Genomic DNA, 19,268 nt, shown 5'->3' with positions numbered 1-19,268 from the left:
TTTTATATAAAAAGAAAAAAAACTTTATCTGCATGGTAAACAGGTTAAAGCAATTGTTCTGCCTCTCCAGTCTAAGCACTACAATGTGATCTCTGTAACTTACAGTTGTGATGAGATGGCTATAACTGCAGACTTAGGTGAATTGGCTGACAGTGACTCAATCCAAAGGACACCTTGTAGATCCTGAAAAAGTTTATTCCAAACTGTGCAGATCATACACCGATGAACAGATGGATAGGTCAAAATATCATGCTGTGAGCAACTAACAGGAGCATGCAACTGAGTTGAGGGTAGATGACAGAAAGAAAAAGAGGGGAGGAGACAAGAGACTGAGCAGAAGCTAGGGGAAGAGAGAAGGGACACACATAATGAAAGGTAAACCATGCATGTGTAACATGACAGCAATTATATTTAAATCATTTTTCTATCATGACTATCTTTTATGCACACAATTACCATCAATGTAGTTTTGAACACCGAATACTCTAATTTGTTTTCAGTTACATAATGAGTTTCTGTATTTATTTTTAGCTTCTGCTTATTTTGGCATAAATCCTGAGATTGTTCGGATTTTTTCTAATCAAGCAACAGTGGAGTTTAAATCTGCATTTTCTTCTTATGGTCATACTGGCTTTAGAGTAATCTACACAACTTTTACTAACAGCAGTATATCAAGTAAGTACATTTTTTTTATTGGGTAGAGGGAAATACTTTCAATGGCTTCCAGTGGCAAATGTCAAAGATGTAATTCATTTTTTGGAAGTTTCCATTCACTTCTTGCAGTATTTTTGTTAAAGTGAAGTAGTCCTTGCAGTAGTTATGTTTAACTTAAGGGAAGTCTGCCTGATAGGATAACTGCAGAAATATTTTATAAGACTTTTAGACTGTATCCAAAACTTTCCTAGATAATAAAGTTAGTTAATAAAATATGCAGTTAAGCTTTGAAGTTGGCCCCACACCTACCTGTTGTAGTAACAACAAATACATTAAGTATTTTTCATGTAAAATTGCAATACCAGGCAAAATGAATGTCACCCAAAATCAATAATCTGACATATTGGGCCTGATTTATTAAAGATCACTGGATCACAGTGCTCTATCAGGTTCTCCAATGGTAGTCTATTTTCTCAAGCCTTTAAAAAATCGGACCTATTGTTAATGTATCTGTTTTCTTTTCACACTCACAAACCATGGCTTATCTGTTGGAAAGCATGTATTGTTACCTTAGGTTTCCTATATACAGTAAATATTTGTAGTTGTGGAGGGTTTCCAAATGGCTCCAAACTTTAAAGGCTGAGGCCAAGGGTTCTAATTTTTCATTACCTTTCTCCATTATTCTCAGAGAGGAAGGTTACACTGCACTAATTAACCACCCCAGCGGTAAGCCCAAGTGTAACTCGGGGTAAAATAAACCTGCTGAAAGCGGTAGTTGAAAAAAGTAAAACACAAATACTTACCCGGTCCCCTTGGTGCCCTCTGGTGTCCTCCACTGTCCTACCATCCCCTGGCTGCATCCTCTTCTTCGATCTGTCCCCTGGCAAGTGCCCTGACGTTCCCCAGGAGTTCCCGGTGGCATCGGCGTGTATCGTCGTTGCTAGGGGCGCGGCGAAAATTTAAAATTATTGTCTATTGCATTCAATAAAAAATACCTGTATTGCATGCAATACACTGGATTTCTATGTCTAAAAGCAGTACATTGTCTTTCATAAAATTTTATTTTAGAGAATAATATATTAGTATGAGTATAATAAAGTTTGAAACACAAAATCATGTCAAAGTTTATTTTTAAATGTATAATTTTTTTCAAAATGTATTATTTAAACATGATATAGTGGTTAAACTTTATTATACCCAAACTATTATATTATACTGTAAAATAAATTTTCATGAAAAACAATGTACTGCTATTAGACATATAAATCCAGACAGAAATTTACCAGCAAGGAGGCAAGGAGGTTGCAGTCTCCCACAAAAACGCATTACCAGCCTTCTGAATTTGTCTGCAATTATTTTATATTATATATAATATATATATATATAATATATAATATTACCGGTATATAAAATACACTGATACATAAAGTATTTGTATATGTGATACAGTTGTATATTTTTCTAGAGAGCATTAGTGAACCCCCAATCGACTTACCTAAAGTTAATGGACTAACCTTGAATTCTTCTTTAAAATAATGCAGCATAATATTCTTTTTTTGTGTGTTGCGAACATTTCCACTTAGGCTTTGTGCTTATTGCTCCCAGTTTCTAGGCTGGAAAAATATGCTGGCTTTGATAAATAGGCAGAAGAACACTATTATAGGGTAATGTTCCCCAGAGCCAGCTTCCAACAAGCTTTAGATCAAGACCTGTTGTTCTGGCATTTGCAACTCCTATTTCTAAAATAAGCTTGCCTTCTGCACTCGCTGAATGGCTTAGCAGAGAAAGTAAAGCACCTTTCAATATTTCAGCATGTTTTATTTTTGGCTTAGTTTCTGCAGCGCACTAATGAATTTGGCAGAACAAGAGTTTGTTTTGTGCTATTTGGAAAGACAGCAAAACTAGTTTTCTGATTTAAAATGTGGTGCTTGACAGTTAAAAATGGGCAATATTTTTGAACATATGTACTAAGAATAACGAAAATATGCTAGGTATATTTTTAAATTGCTTTCAATCTAGACATGGAGATAAGGGTAATTTGTTGTTAGTAAATGACATACCTACACAATAACGATTGTTTTCCATGATGTGCATTCCATGAAAGGGCATGGGTATGTCAAATATCCCTCTAATTAGGTGTTTTAGAATTAAAAAGTAAGAGTAAAAAAAAAAAAAAAAAAACAGCAAAAATAGAAAAAAAATATTTCCCTTTCCCTATTCTCAACAGAATTCTTAACTAAAACAGTACAGGTCAGTAGGAAAAAAAAGAGACAATGTGACCTGCCCAATCATACTACCATTGGGGTTTTATTATATATAAAGATATTTAAAGAAAATAATTTTTGACCCCATTAAAAAAAATGTGTTTTTGAGCTGTTACTGTTTCAGATGCCAAAAGCCTTTAGATCAGTTAAGTTTTTATGGAACCATAAGGTTCTTTCAGAGATTGCTAGGGGTTCCTTTTGCTGTGGTGGACTGACTTCTCCCATATGTGCATGCCAGTATCACAGGGCAGAGCAAGTGGCATGCCTACAATGAACTTTTCAGATATCTGTTAGGAAGGCAGCATCCCGATAACCATGAAAGCATGTAGGCATTTCTCTAACAACCCCTGATTTTATGAATAATGCTAATAATTATTTTGTGTTTGTACGAGGAATGTACTTTTTAATTAGAGCCTTTTAATTTTAAAATGATCCATTTTGAGTGTAAAAAATAGAGTGCTCTAGGTATTCCATTTCTCTTTATTCCTTGATCTCTCATTTAATAATATTCATACCATACCCTTAGTGTTGCATATACGTTTTTAGTGGGGATTTCCTAAGAACTTTTTTTCAAGGGTTCTTCTGGGTAGAATAAAAAAACGCTATAGGTTCTACACCATCATGACTTGTAGTTGTAGACTTTTAGTGCAACACACAATATTGGGTTTGCCCACAGCATCACTCCATCAGGGAAGTCAGGGGGAGTAGTTGCAACACTAAAATAGATCACCTATGTTTTATAATTCCCAGGGACGACATGGACCCTGAGCCCAAGGAACCCTCCCAAGTCTTCTTTGGCTGGTTCCAGGACCCTTAGAACCAGCTTTTCACATAAGCCAAAATAAATACACATTTCTTGGAGCCATTTAAAAAACAAAATGCCTTAGCCTAACTACTATATATAGCCAATCTAGGACATACCCTGCCAAGCCATGAGACAGCCTGTCACAATATATATACCGTGTTTCCCCGAAAGTAAGACCTACCCCGAAAATAAGACCTAGCACTTTCCCCCCAACCTGCCCTAATATAAGACCTACCCCGAAAATAAGACCTAGTAGAAAAATAAAAAAAAAATAAAAAAAATAAAAGCAAACATAAATTAAAACAGTACTCACCGAGCGGGAGACAGCGGGCGTACACACAGCAGGCTAACACACAGCCGCACAAGCCGATGCTTTCCTTGTAGTTCCGGCTCCTGTCTCAGGCGGAGTGATATTACATGCACTTCGCCTGTCAGAAGCTGAAGTGCATGTAACCAGGCTAGTTCTAGTGAGCCCTTAAAAATGTGTTAAAAAAAAAAAATTAAAATAATATACTCACCTGATACCCGATCCTGCGTGTGTTTCTGGCTGCAGCAGCGTCTCTCTTCTCTCCTCTGCCAGCATCGTGTCTTTTCCTGTTTGTAAAGCAGGAAAGAAACCGGCACAGCGCCACCTGCTGTTCCATGTCCTAACTGCCGAACAGTGGAGAAAAAGCACAGAGTGATCAGAAGGGGAATTTGAAGGGGAATTTGGGAATATGGTGTGTTTTTTTTCATTAAAAAAAGTATATAAGACCTACCCTGAAAATAAGACCTAGTGTGTTTTTGGAAGCCCAAAAAAATATAAGACAGTGTCTTATTTTCGGGGAAACACGGTATTTACGTGTATCTGAGGTATTTAAAAGAGTGTTCAAAACTAAGCATTTATAGTGATATCCATTGTTGCATTCTGTTTCTGATCATTCTGTAGTTCACTTTAAGCTTGCAATAGGTGAGCATTAACAGAGACCATTTCTTCAGCATGCTGTGGCTATAACACTATTTTTATGACCATGAAAAGCTGATTATTCCTGTTGATATTCAATTCATATACATTGCAAATTGAGAACAGCATTTTCTGTCCAACATCCATCCTTGCAGCAGCAACATTTTAGGTGCTTACAAGGCAAAACTTTATAGTCACAGTTGAGATTTATCAAAAGTCACTTAAATTGGAGTGATGGCCTTTAGTTCTCTCTTTTTTTATTTATGTTTATTTAAAATTGCTCAAGCCTCAACTCTGCTGAGGTGATATTACTCGGCTATATGATTCCCTGTGATAAAACTATATTGTAGAGTTAATAGAAATTCAAGTTTCAACCTTTTTTATATAGTGGGGCACTAAAGTTGGTATTGGTATACCATCAGTTATCCTCTTTATGGCTCCTAAAGTGCTTTTAAAACAAATACAGCACTGCAGATTTATTCAGAGGAATACTATTACCGTTGAAATATACGCGCTTCTCTGAAAGGTTAAAATAAACACAATTCTGAAGAGAGGAAATTTCGTTCCCAAAAGTAAATACTCCTTCCTTCATTTTATTAGATATTGTATTGCTATAAATATATCTAAATTTACTGCTGTGTAGCTTTAAAGAGGTCCCAGCTTAAAGATGATCTCTTAGTCTGGTGCTGATCAAAACAAAGGCAATCAATAAAGTACAGCAAAAGTTCAGTTAGGGGTACGAGACGAGCAATTGTCTACTCTTGCTTTTAAAAACATAAGTTGAACAATGAATCTTAGACAATGTCAGTGGGTGAGAGTGCTATTGTTTTAGAATGCCAAGCCAATCAGTTTTTGTTCTGGTGTTTGGATAGAGTGGTAAATGATTAGAGCTACTCTCACAATTTTACTTCTATCTGGTGCTCCATTAGAGAGATTTATCTTTACTTTATGTCCTGCTGGAAATTATTTCATGGTGGGAAAATCTGCAACATGAGTCTGCATTAGCTTGATCAATCTCCAATCACAAGCTGGGACCTGGGAGCTGACCTGCATATAATGCCTGGATATAATACAGCCTGACACATAAAACAGCTTGCATATGTGTATTATAATTGTGCAGTTTTCTTGTATTCAGCATTATATCAAAATAATTCTATGAAACAATTATTATTTGTCAAGAAAATACAACAATCTAGTGCTGGAAGCTCCCGTTGTCCAACTCCAGGAAATAGAGAGATACATTATTGTAACAAATTCATTTTAAAAAAACTATTTTTTTTTTGTCATCCCTTTTTTCACTCCAAGATGAAGAGAAGATAGACTGCACTTTTGAAGAAGGATTTTGTTTCTGGAGTCAAAATATAACATTTGATGAAGAATGGAAAGAATGGCAAAGATTCAATGTCAAACTTGCGTTTGGATCAAATAGGCCTGATGCTGATCATACACTTGGAAATTCAACTGGTAAATGCACCTACTCTTCCAATGACATTGTAAGAAATGTTTATAGATTGGTTGTATCAAAAAAAACTTAAAAGAATGAAAAGTTAAATAAAAAATCTTTCATTTTGTGCTGCAGGACCTATGATTTGTAGTACCTTAAGGCACCGATCATAGGTCATGTAAGTTTGTACAGTAAATTAAATATATCGCTATCAAGTGCGCTTGCATTGTCATGAAGTTACATGTTATGTCAAATCACTTATGCACAGCAGCTTGTGTAGTCTTCCCCTAGAATAGCCATTTTCAACTAGGGTTCATTAGAATCCCAGGGTTCCTTCTGAAGTTGTTAGGGGTTCACTAGAAAGCACTAGAAAATAATCCTTTCTTAGGGAATGTAGTGTGTATCAGACTGGTGTATATTGATGTCCTTTTGCTCACAGGAGGGGGGGGGGGGGGCAAACATCCTGGATTAGGCTAATTTTTTGAAATCTTTAAGCAAGTGAACAAACAAATATGCTGGAAAAATAAACTAGAAAAAAAAAATAAAAAGAGAAAATCATTTCTAAAGAGGTAGACCTCCTTGTAACAATGCTGATGAGGCTTGCTGACTTTTGTGGCTATTTTTCAGATCAGAAGTTTGACCTCAATGATTACATGTTTGCTACAGGTTATTAACTCCAAATTAATTAAAGCTAGAAAAAAAAACAAATATTTTTAGAGCCATGCATGACTTTTTTCCAATTTCAAATGCCTTAGATGTACTGTGGCCATGAGTTTGATTAATCTATAGCGGAATAAAACAATGGCTAGTTAATAATATTCTTTTTAGTAGATGAGTTCCATGGCACTTCAAGAACTGTTACTCTTACTATTACCAATGATATTTTAAAATTGCTCACTAAATACCTTATTTTTTTTGTTTTATTAGTAGTAACATGACTTCAAACTCTCCAAGTAGCATATGTCCTTCTGATTGCTCCAGGTATCTGGCAGAATGCCGAGCCCTGCAGCGTCATCTTTAGTTGCCCCGATACTGGCAATCCTGGTTTCCCCTGTGGATGCTGGGAATTAACGAACTCCTGCGCGCCTGTGCAGAAGTTACGTCATCCCAGTCCGGCCAATCAAGATGGCCAAAGATCCTCTGCAGGAAGAGAAGAAAGAAGAAGACAGCATTGCCTTGCCTCTCCAAATCTATAGCAATCCCTAGAAACTACTTATATTTAATTCAGCTTCCTTCATTCTTCCTTTTATCAGTGGTTGCAATATATAATTTTTTTTCTAAGCTTGGCAATAAATCCGTTATGTTTAAGGTATAGTTTTTAATAGTTTCTATAGCTGTTCATAGAATAGATTAGTATTAACACGTAGTTACATTTCACTCATAATTTCCGACACATTTTAACTCAAATTTGGTACTTCTGTGTTTATTTTAGGTTTTTATATAACAACGCCTTCAAGACCTGGATTTAATTCGAGTACTCGTCTTTCTAGTCTTCCTTTAATCCCAGGCTTGGAACCACTGTGTCTTGGTTTTTGGTAAGAAGTAAAATTAGAAAAAAATGATTACATCTTAAAAATGGAAAATTTTGGCATTCTCTAAAGACACTTAATTAACATTATTTAAAAGGTTAACTAGTTTGCTCAAGCATAAACAGAGAAGTAATTTGACTTAATCATGTAAACCTTTTATTAAAATAATATGTTCTGTCATTTCTATTTCTTGTTTTCCTGCATACATAAGCAGTATTCATTAACAAAATGTAGGACAGAGGATGACAGCATCTGGATTAAAAAAAAAATAACAGAAATTAACATTGCTAACTGCATGTGTATCTTTTAATTGGAAAATACAGGGAATCATGTTTCAATATCACCTCAGCAACTGAAAAAGTTGTATCATTATTAGACCCTGTAATAACACAATGGGGGTATTCACAGTTTGGGACAGTATTTCTTGACCTTTTTAATGTTTATAATTGATATAACTTTCAGGTCTTTGGAGAACCCCTACTCTAATTACTATATCCCTAACTCCCAATAGTGTGGTGGTCATTAGGAGGATTGCCTCTTACATTGCTGGCCTTTAGGAGGAACACCGTCCTTACAGATGTTCACTTGTGTTAATTAAGCTAAACTTAAAAGGTCAAATTGCTCATGACTCGAGGAACCCCTAGCAAGCACTGGAGGAACCCTGGTTGGGAAACACTGGTTTAGGGGCTAGAATAGAATCTCTCATGGGTTGTAGGTATATAATATTTGGCATCATATATATCATATCATATTTGGCACTTTTGTGAACTTGTAACTTTAACTAGTTAAATTATTGAGTGTACTCTGCAATGTGAATTTTTGTTGTGAAATATTACTGATGAATTTACTGTTTTGTCATTATGAAAATGCATTTCAACTCTAGGTACTACATGAATGGAATCAATGTCTACCGTTTAAATGTTCTAAAAATGTATGGAAATGGCTCAGAACAAATTATCTTTTCTAAAGAAGGGAACTACGGCAAGAACTGGAATCCTGGTCAGGTCACATTAAATGAAACTTCTGAAATAGTGGTAGGTTATGTTATGTTTACCAAATTATAATTACAAATAGTGTATTGAAGAAGGTTATAAGATGCAGGGTAACAAACCACAGGAAAAGATTTCTATGACAGATTTATATGATGATGCATATAAAAAACAGGCAGTTTTCTGGCTAAGTAATACAGATATATATGTAGTTATGTTAGTGGACAATCAATGTGGCATTCTCTGGTTTGGCACTGGGAAAAACATTTGAAGAAAAACAATTACAGACTATTGAGAAAATCTAACCAAATGTCCAACTTTTGGTGAAATGGAATTAGTTTAATTTCAAAATAATATAAGCGACCTGCATTGTATGTCATCATCTTGAAAAACAAAGATGTATCTTGTATTTTGGTGAAAAACAGGGCATAGACTTAAGATGAACATACAAAGTCCCAGTGAGAACATGAGTAAGGCTATATAAACTTTCTATATTGTTGTTTCTTGAAACAATTGTTTCAAACTTTAAATTTAGTTCAACATTCTTGAGAAGGTCTTTAATAAACTGCCATGTATGTTCACTAATGATTAAAGCTATTGTTAATTGAAAGAATGCCACTGTATTCACCCATAATTTGTTTTCTACTAAAATAAATAGGGACCCCCACTTAGTTATAAATTGAGGAATTGGTGTCTCTCCTATGTTGCCCTCAAGTCCCAAAAATTTTCCTCCCATGATTTTTCCTTTCTATTTTTAATTTCTTAGTGTTCTGTAAACATGTAGGGTCTTCCATTTTTGTTTCATTTAACTGCTCCTCAAGCATTATTGTTGGTGAATTCAGCAAAGCAAATTCAACTAGTGTAACTTATAAGCCTGATTAAACCCAAAATTAGGGAGGAGCAAGCGAATTTATCAAATTCGGTCTTGCTGTGAATTGGGCAGTTCTCGCTTACCAAACATGTAGGCGAGAACAGCCTTTGTGAATTCGTCCGCCGAGACTGAATTTTCTGGGACCTTCAAGACCAATCCGGGGAGCGGAGCTATCAGCTCCACCCCCCTGATTGCTCTTGCAGCCCTTTACTAGTTGTATGTGTTCTTGGATAGAGTTTCTCTATCCAAGAACACAGTCCTGTGTTTCTGTGTAGAGAACTTCTATCCAGGAACACAAACTACCAGGCAGGAACAGCAATCGGGAGCGGAGCTATCAGCTCCGCCCCCCTGATTGCTGCTGCAGTCCTGTACTATGTGTTCCTGGTTAGAGTTTCTCTAACCAGGAACACAGTGTGAGTCTCACGGCTTGCTGCTCATGAATGAATCAGAGGATTTTTCCCACGGCCATGTTGATTCATAAACGCAAGCCACATGACTCACTCTGAGAGGAGGAGTATCACGGCTGCATTTATGAATGGAGCCTCCTCTCAGTGGGAGATCCCCGGGCACTACAGGTCTGAATGAGGGCTTGCCTAAATGATTGCTCACTGACAGAAGGATTTCCATGGTTGTATTTATGAATATAGCCGTGATAATCCTTCTATAGTGATTTCTTGGATTTCCGATGGTTTCACGAAATTTCGCTGACCCATCGTAACTTTGAGGAAATTTTCGTGAGAATACTGGAGGCATTCTTGCTCATCCCTACCCATAATAGTACAAGACAAATCCCTAAAGCAACCATATTGTGATACATATAGTTTTACCCTTTAAATACATTTAAAAATTCAGAAACCTATTGGGTAGCTGTAATTGGCTCTAGCTGTGCAGTTATCTATACATCTCTTGCCTCTTATTCCTTACTCCTATTTTCAGATCAGACAATTGTTCACCACCTACCTCTTGTGAATACAAGTCCTGCCTTCTGTAGACACAGGCTAGTTTCCAGTGTATTGCAGAAATGTGGGAATGTCTGGGATATGTTGTTCTTCCTAGTTTGGGTGTAACATGGTCACATCTCACTGATCTTCCCGCTGAATTTGGAGATGGTGGAAAATGGAAACACAGGGTACAAGCATACATGGTCAATATAAATAGATCTACCACTTTGCTTTATTACACTGTTTGTATTACTATTGGAATTTGCTTCGTACAATTTTAGGTTTAGTTGGACTAGTGGATATACTCATCATTAACCCATTAACTGTTTTGAACAATGGTATGCTGTTTAATAATAAACCAACTTGAGAAAATATATTTCCTTATCATTTTAAACTAGGATAAAAAAATCAAAATTTATATTACTGAACTATTAAAAGCTATCTTTAGTAGCAAGATACAGCTATAGTGTGCATAATATTGGTTGCATTTCAGATAATTCACAATATAAAAGAACATATGAATTTTATTCATTTATCTATTTTAATTGACTCCCATTATTGCTTGTGGTCTAGAATAGCATGCTGACATATTACAAAACCCCCTACAAAGTCCCTAGTCATATGATTATCTGTCTCTCAAAGGGGCTCTCAATCTGTATCATTAACAAAGTCTAAGGACAATTTTGGAGGGAAAGTCAAATAACCTAAATACATAATTTTGGGATGTGGAGGGGACCGGAGTACCCTGAGTCGAGATTCAAACCAGTGCCAACCACGGAGCCAGTTGGTAAAGACCAGCATTTTCTAAGCAAAGTTTAGGATTTGCATACCTTCTACCAAAGAACTATACCTAATACTTTAGTTTACGTTGTATAATCATGCACAGACAAATATACCAAGACTTGAATTCTTCTGCAGTTTCTGTTCCCTGACAGTAATGTTTAGTTCCCATTATGGTTATACGGTTGAAATAAACAAGTGTATTAAATGTGCAAAAACAAATATTAGTCATCTGTTCGACACTACCAGTGGAATATGAACTAAAATGTGCCTTAGTACCAATGTTTATTGTGACTATTTTTCAAAAAAGCATAAAAATATATTTTTAAAGAGAGAAAGTAAGCTTATTTAAATGGAAAGCTTTCCAAATTCCTGAACTAAGAAACAGTTTAAATTTTAAAATATATATTTATATTTATTTTTTAGGTTGTGTTTGAAGCTTTCACAAATGGACGTTATAGTGAAATTGCACTGGATGACCTCAAATTATCTCCTGGAAAATGCAATGAAAGTAGCTTTCCTGAACCAACGCCTGTCCCTACTCCAGTTATCACGGACCCTGTTCCATGTGAGTACCATGCTTTCATTTTAATTATATGCTAGCCATGGCATGTGTATTTTTGCAGTAATTATACCTTGTTTGTGAATCACTTTAGTTCCTAGGCTTGGCTGCCCATTAGAATCAATCTTGTTTTAGAAACAATGACTTTGACAGATGGCAAAATCAAGTGCCATGAGAAAGAGTGAAATTACTGGCTATGTTGACTCCTAAAATTGTACAACAAATCTGTTCAGCCACTAGCATTTGTGGAAGCTGCACATTTTGCTGCAAGATGGTCTCATTAATTGCTTCACTGGCAATGTTTGTTTCCCATTTCCTCAAGCCTGACATCTTCTGTATTTTATCACTGTAAAATTAATATGCTGTTATAGATCCAGAAAACATAACAAATGTTCATGTATTATCACTTTCTATGGACTAATAGGCTATTTACAAATGGAAACACATGACAAAATATGGGGGCTCAGTATATCTTAACAAGCAGATCCTATTTATGTGTTTCTGTACAGGTATTCATATTTTATTTAAAAATCAAAATCAAGGGCATATTGCACCAAGTGTGGATAAAAAAGGAAAACAGGCTGGATGTGATGTTCTAGTATAAGATAAATTGCATTGTTGACTTTAGGTTTTACAGAAAGTTGACTTGTATTTAGGAATGATAGAGCAAAAAAGGTGCAGATGTACAATATTTGTCTAGTATGGCTGTTTCCAGATTTTCAGCCATCTCGTGTCTGTGAACACCAGAAACAATGCCAGCAGACACATTCGATATGAAAATATTTCCTGTTTTCTATTATTTTCTATTAAGGTCATTGCCTTGAAGCCCTGGCTGCTCATTTCTGCTTTCCCACTCTATTGTTATTAACGTGTATGCTAAGCAGGGTTGAAATTTAGCCTACACTACATAGATCTTGACCTAGGTTGTCACTGCTTCTACGAGCAGTGTTTTTTTGACCAGGATATTTGATCTTCACCCTCACCAGCTGTTGCAATATTTATAGGACCAGGCAAATTTCCATACCCCCTGTTCTGTGTTTGGGCAAGTGATACCATTTGGACATGTGACTGAGCCTAGATAATATTTTCTTAGATTTATCTGTAATAGGACTTAAAAAAATAAGTGAAATCATGCATATCACAATATGTGGCACATGGGTTTTCAAGCATGTTTTAAAAATCAACACCTATTATGGACTTTTGCACAGATATGCAGGCTTGTAGATAACATTACCCCCAAGCATTCATTATGTTGTTTAAAACTTCTCCTGTCACTAAACTTAAATGAAGAATAAAAGGTTCTCAATAAAGGTAAATGTTAAGTATTCCCAGAATCCTAACACTTCTGGTAGTGTCAATGAGTTCTCTTTCCAAACTCTACATACTGAACCTTGTAGTGACATAGGGATCATCGTAGGCAACTGGAGAGGTAAGTCTTTACTTCTTGCAGACAATCTTTTATTCTTGGATTTACTATAGCAACAGTCGCAGTTAAGTTTCTTTGACATTAGCAATCTTGTTGTCAGCGCCAGTTCACCACTGACGGGATTGGTAGAGACAACTCATCTGCACCCATGGCATTGTTTTTCACTGAAAGAAAAGCCTTTAAGAGTCAGAAAATAATCATAAAAAGGAAATCGTTAAAAGTGGATGTTTATACTCACAGTTACAAACCTGCTGCCAGTTCCATTGATTTCTTGTGAAAAATCCATATTTCCCACTATTTAAACAAATCAGTTCTAATCATACCATGTGCATTCAAATGAAATGACAAGGTTATGTGAGGTGAACTGTTAGCACTGTGGTTGCAGGTTTATGTGTCAGCATTTATATTTGTTTATTTAAACCAATGTAAATTATTTGATACAAAATAGTTAAATCATGTTTTAACTTTCAAGACAAAGAACAAATAATACAATTGTTGAATAAATAAAATCAAAACTAAAAAGGAACTTCTCTACAGTTTGTTTTCCACCCCTTGCGCTTCCTAAATGAAGGTTAGCTTTTGAACAAACTTTAGGTAAAGAGGTGACCTAGTGAAAGAAATGCAACCTACCCCTGGGTGCATCCCTGTCCTCTTGCTGATTAGGGCACAAAGCATTGTATGTGGGACCTTTCTTATTGGGTTCTAGTAAAAAAGCTATGTGCTTTAAAATTTGCAGAGATATAACTATTCCAGTAGACCCTAGGAATTAACTGGGTATGCATAATACCAAATCCCAGTCATTTAAAAGATGTCCCTAGAGAAGCCTGAAGCCTTTTTTTCATGTGATTACATTCAACCTACAGAAGTTAGAATATGTTGAGATATGATGGAATGAAGGAACAAACTGGAATGCATTTTCACATGATCACATTAAAGACTATTTAGAAGATGAGAATCTCATCCACAGGTGCAGAAAATGAATCCAAAGATGAAAATTAGACTGCTTTAGAGTAATTTATAGCACATAAAATACTGCATCACAAAAATTAGTTTAAGGCACACCTGCCATGAATGACATCAAATGTCAGTTTGGTGACTGCATAGATCATTAGCTGACCATCTTGCTTTCTAACTCACTCACATGCTATCAGTAGGCAAATTAGGTATTATGATTCAGATTATCTACATACCTGTTTCAGGTAAGTCACTTAATCATTCTTATTAAAGAATCAGAATTACAGACAGGTAACTTTTGTTTTTAAAAGGAGGTTGATAATGGCTCTCCTTAGAGATCTCCTATGACAGGTGTCAGTTAAAGCAAATTCTTGTTGCAGGAAGCATTTAATATTGGGAAAATGTAAAGTTATGCACTTGGGGGCTTACAACATGCAGGCTTCATACAGCCTAGGGGGAATACATTTTGGAAGTCAAAAATGGAAAAAGATCTGGATGTTCTAGACTGCAGAGATGGAGAAATAATCCTGCCCCTGTACAAATCACTGGTCAGACCACATCTGGAATATGAAGTCCAGTTTTGGGACGAGTTCACAAAAAGAATATTGCAGAATTGCAGAGTGCCGAGAAGGGCAACTAATAAAAAGAATTGAGGAACTCAGCTATGAGGGGAGATGATCTGAACTGAATCTATTCTCCCTTGAGAAGAAATGTTTATTAGGGGATATCATCACCCTGTATAAATATTTAAATGGCCCATATAGCGACAACTTGCTTCTCAAGTGACATGAATTCACTTTGAGGTCATTACAAAGGACAAGGGGCGCTCAGTGTCTGGAGGCAAAGAATGTCCGTAAAGAATGGATTCTTCAGGAAGTAGTTTCGGCAAGTCTTATAGGTTGATTTAACAAAAAGGTAGATGTTTTTCTAGAAGCACCGACAATAACTGGGTACTGATGCTTTAAAGTAAAGAAACCAGAGACTGTTGATCCAGGGAACATCCGATTACCTCACTGGATCAGGAAGGATTCTTTTCCCCGCTAGAGAAAATTGAACTAGGGTTTTTTTTTCTTCAGAGTATTTATCTGGGATGTTTTTTTTAGCAGAAATATATGGAAAAGATGGAATGCTGAATACATGTATTGTAGATGTACATGTGTACATAAAACAATGCTGTGCCTTTAAACATCTTGTCATCTCCTTCCCATACCTTTTCTAGGTTGGGGTGACCTGACAGGAAAAAATATGGTTCTTGATGATCTTGCAGTGGCTGTTTTGGACCTGTGAACTCATCTAACAGAGATGAGCATTATGTTTTAATTGAGTAGTACCTTTGTGTCCTGTGTCATTCTTTAAACTTTCCTCACACTTATAGTCCTACAAAAACTCAGATGTTGTTACCATCCTGCATGTAAATGTCCACATAAAAAGCAATTTTTATTATTTGAAAAAAAAAAAATGAATATGGCACTAATTGCCATTATACATACCTACATTTCTTTGCATATATCTATGGCTGATTGTTCTGCTGATCTTTTCATATCCTGCATATCTTCCACATCACCTTCCTAATTTCATGTGACATCACACCACAACTTCCCACATGTGAGATCAGAGCTCATACTGGGGAGTACTTTTTTGTCATAGGTTACTGTAGTAGCAGTAACTTTGGTGCTACCTTGACGAACCATATCATATTAAATTAAATTTTTTCAAAGGTGATATGAGTTTGTTTACTTAATGCTGTTCTGGATCTCTGCAAACTTCTGCAGCTACAAAAATAAAGGGTTGGCAGAAAAGACCAAATGATATTTATCAATTTTTTAAACCGATTCAAAGCTATGATACTTTGTAACTCTCCTTTAAATAGAATGCCTAAATAAAACAGCAAGTAAATAGTAAAATTCTGCTTTAATGCCTAGCAGTATAGGACCCTTGTTTACTGTGGGGAAGCAGTGGTCTCACATGCCTCCTGATGAGTCAGGGTTCTCCAATTATGCATGAACCTTTCTGATTTCAGAAATGTAGGTCTAACTTAGTAGGGGACATATTGGACATCTGCAGAGCTACTACTATTTCCACATTAAAAGCAAGGGTCTAACTTTAAGACTGTTGGCAGGAAATTAGCTTTTCTCTTCAGACTGTGGCTGCTTTAGAACAAAAACAATCTGTATCATATTTAACATAATTAAAGCAGAAGAAAACAAAAAAACTGGCCTTTACCTTCACAGCTCTGTCGATCCCTCTGGAGGTTTCCTGGATCGTCCTGCTATCCTTCTTTCTGGTGCAAAAGAAGCGCCAGCCACCATCTTTGTTGCCCTTCTTCCACCTTCTTCCACCTAGCGCTGCACGGGCACAAGATGGGGTGAAGTAGATGGAAAATAAGGAGTGACGATCTTACTAACCATGCGTGAGTTTGGCATTTTTTTCCCCCATTGAAGAAAAAGCTTCTTCTGTGCATACATGACTGAAGCCTCCTGGCATACATGACATATGTATCCCCTACAAGACAGAAGATGAGGGCTTTAAAAAAAAGGGCTTAACAGTTCATAGGTATTCCAGGAAAGGAAGGCTAAAGATAGAAGTAGATGTCAAGCCCTGGAGTTATTCTTTAAGGTTAATTTAAGGTTTAATATAGGTTATATTTTTTCTAATATCCACTGCAGCTTCGCACATAGCACTGTATAAAGGAATACTATTGTTAGTTGGCTTCCTTCACTAATCATCCCCCAGGATTACAGTGTAAAATAATAAATGACGAACAGATAAGTGAGCTGATTGCCCAGCACATGATGGAAGTGCTACAATAATGTAGGAAACATGTGTGTTAACAATAGACTTCATATATCTTTGCCTGCATGTTTGACAGAGAGTACTAAACATGATATTGATTAAATCTTACGTATTTTGTGAAGATTACAATTCGAACATCAGTCATTTTTATGAGATTACGCTTTTTCAATTTTTTCCTGTCATCTTTTTTTTACAAACACCTACTCCTGCAGTATGTGTAATCACTAGTTATTATGTGTCATTCATTGTTGAGAATGATATCTGTCTCTTCTGTGCTAATCTGCTCAATTTTATATTCTTTTGTGCCAAGAGACTTAAAATTAGAAAATGTTTGCTAGAAAAGGTCTCGTAACCTCACAAAAGACTACTTTTTAATTTACACAAAAGGATAATAAAATATTAAGTCGAATAAGTAGGTAGATAGGGATTTGTAGGAGGAGAAGGTATATCAAGTTGTAGTGGCAGTTGAAGCTTATCTGTGTGAAACTTCGCAAAGAAAAAAGAACCCTGCTGTTCTGTTAATAGATAGGGAGAGGTAGAAAAAGTATCAAACCCTCGAGCAGATGTGAATTTAGATGTGGAAGGGCCTGGTTTGAAAGAACAATAACAGAAAATGGGATATATAAGCACACTTCTAAATTTTCACATAAAGTAGATTTAGTTGTGTAAGAAATATATGGGGCAACAAACTGGTTCCTTAGCCAACACAAGGAAAGCACCAGTACACGACCAACAAAAAGGCAATTATGTCAATACACAAGAAATGGCAATGACTGGGGGGAAGCCAATTAGCCAATGAATGTTTTAACCGAGATTCAAACCAGGGACCTGGAGTGCTAACTACTGGGCCACTATGCTGCCCCAACTGGGACAACACACACAGGGCAACAAACAAGCAAACGTGGCAATTCATAGATGTTAAAAAAAGTAAGGCAATATTCATTTGCTCAGTAGTTAAAAGGGAACAAAGACTACACCACCCACAAGTGATTCTTACATTTCAGATGACACTTCTAAGGTCACCAATATATTCACAAGCTGGAACACAACCCTACATTAGCTGTTTGCCTAGCTTTCTGGCAAATATTTAGAACAGGTCCAATATCAATAGTACCGCAGCCCTGGATATTTACTGTACTTAGTCACAAACAAAAGTTGTGGGACTTTAATGGTATAATATATATATATTTATAAAAAATTCCTCAATGCTACAACCATACAAATATGCAGATAAAAACAGCCACTCTGTTGTTCATAATAAAAAACATTTTCTTTGATCACAGTTGCTGGTAACAATCCCTTAAGTGTGTGATTTCTTCGTGTTTCGCAAAAAAGTGCTTCTTCAGGGGACATACAATTATCTAGCCTATACCATTCATTTGTACTGAAAACCACTATAATCTACATAAATTCCAGTACTGAACAATCATGATTTATTGAAAATCATGCAAATTCATATGAGTTATCAAACTCAATCCCAGATTGCAGGAAACATTAGTGCCTTATAAAGGAGGGTACATAAAACCTAAATGTAATGAAACCAGAATATAACCCCAGCAATAAAAGATATATATGCATATTTGTATTGTTGTATCAATAAAGCACGGTTAATGTACTTTTAAATTCCCATAACATTTGTTTGTGAATAAGTGAACTTTCTTGCAAATAATTATTTACAGTCATAGGCCCCGATTTATGAAAGCTCTCCAAGGCTGGAGAGAATACACTTTCATCAGTGAAGCTGGGTGATCCAGCAAACCTGGAATGGATCTGGTCCAGGACTCAAAATGTTTGCTAGCAAATAGAAATTCCATGTTTTCTGGATCACCCAGTTTCACTTCTGAAAGTGTTTTCTCCCCAGCCTTGGAGAGCTTTCATAAATCAGGCCCAATATCTCTTTAATTTGCCATTAGACGTTTTAATGATAGATTGTCACCCTTGACTAGTGCAGGCTTATCTCTGCAGAAGTTGCAAAATAGTAAAACCCATAATACAGACATTAGAATTAATTAGATGTCAACATTGTGTTGATTTCTATAGCCCTAATGGTTAACTTTCTAAAAGAAAGTGGCATAAAGTCCTCATACCTTTTGTTTATTTCAGTGTTTTTCAACCGCTGTTCCGCGGCACACTAGTGTGCCTTGAGAGATCTTCGGGTGTACCGTGGGAAATTATCCAATTTCAGTTAATTGGTCCCAAAATTTTTTGGTGGTGTTCCGTGGGATTTTTCTAATTGTAAAATATGTGCCGCGACTAAGAAAGGTTGGGAAACACTGGTTTATTTAACCAGGTATTTTCCAAATGGAGAAGTCC

The 19,268-nt window shown here is 36.1% G+C and overlaps 1 protein-coding gene across 1 annotated transcript in view; it reads left to right on the top strand.

The window, feature by feature from the left end:
* Positions 1 to 19,268, top strand: part of TMPRSS15 (transmembrane serine protease 15) — a 173,861-nt gene that overhangs the window by 66,609 nt on the left and 87,984 nt on the right. Inside the window, exons 9-13 of the mRNA XM_072432165.1 lie at positions 532 to 675; positions 5,972 to 6,130; positions 7,543 to 7,645; positions 8,523 to 8,673; positions 11,647 to 11,788. Coding sequence (XP_072288266.1) covers positions 532 to 675; positions 5,972 to 6,130; positions 7,543 to 7,645; positions 8,523 to 8,673; positions 11,647 to 11,788 — 699 coding nt within the window. The remainder of the gene's footprint in view (positions 1 to 531; positions 676 to 5,971; positions 6,131 to 7,542; positions 7,646 to 8,522; positions 8,674 to 11,646; positions 11,789 to 19,268) is intronic.

Source organism: Pyxicephalus adspersus, chromosome 1 (assembly GCF_032062135.1).
Source record: "Pyxicephalus adspersus chromosome 1, UCB_Pads_2.0, whole genome shotgun sequence".
Taxonomy (NCBI): Eukaryota; Metazoa; Chordata; class Amphibia; order Anura; family Pyxicephalidae; genus Pyxicephalus; species Pyxicephalus adspersus.
The sequence above is the reverse complement of the archived record's forward strand: the minus strand, read 5'-3'. Positions and strand labels throughout refer to the sequence as shown.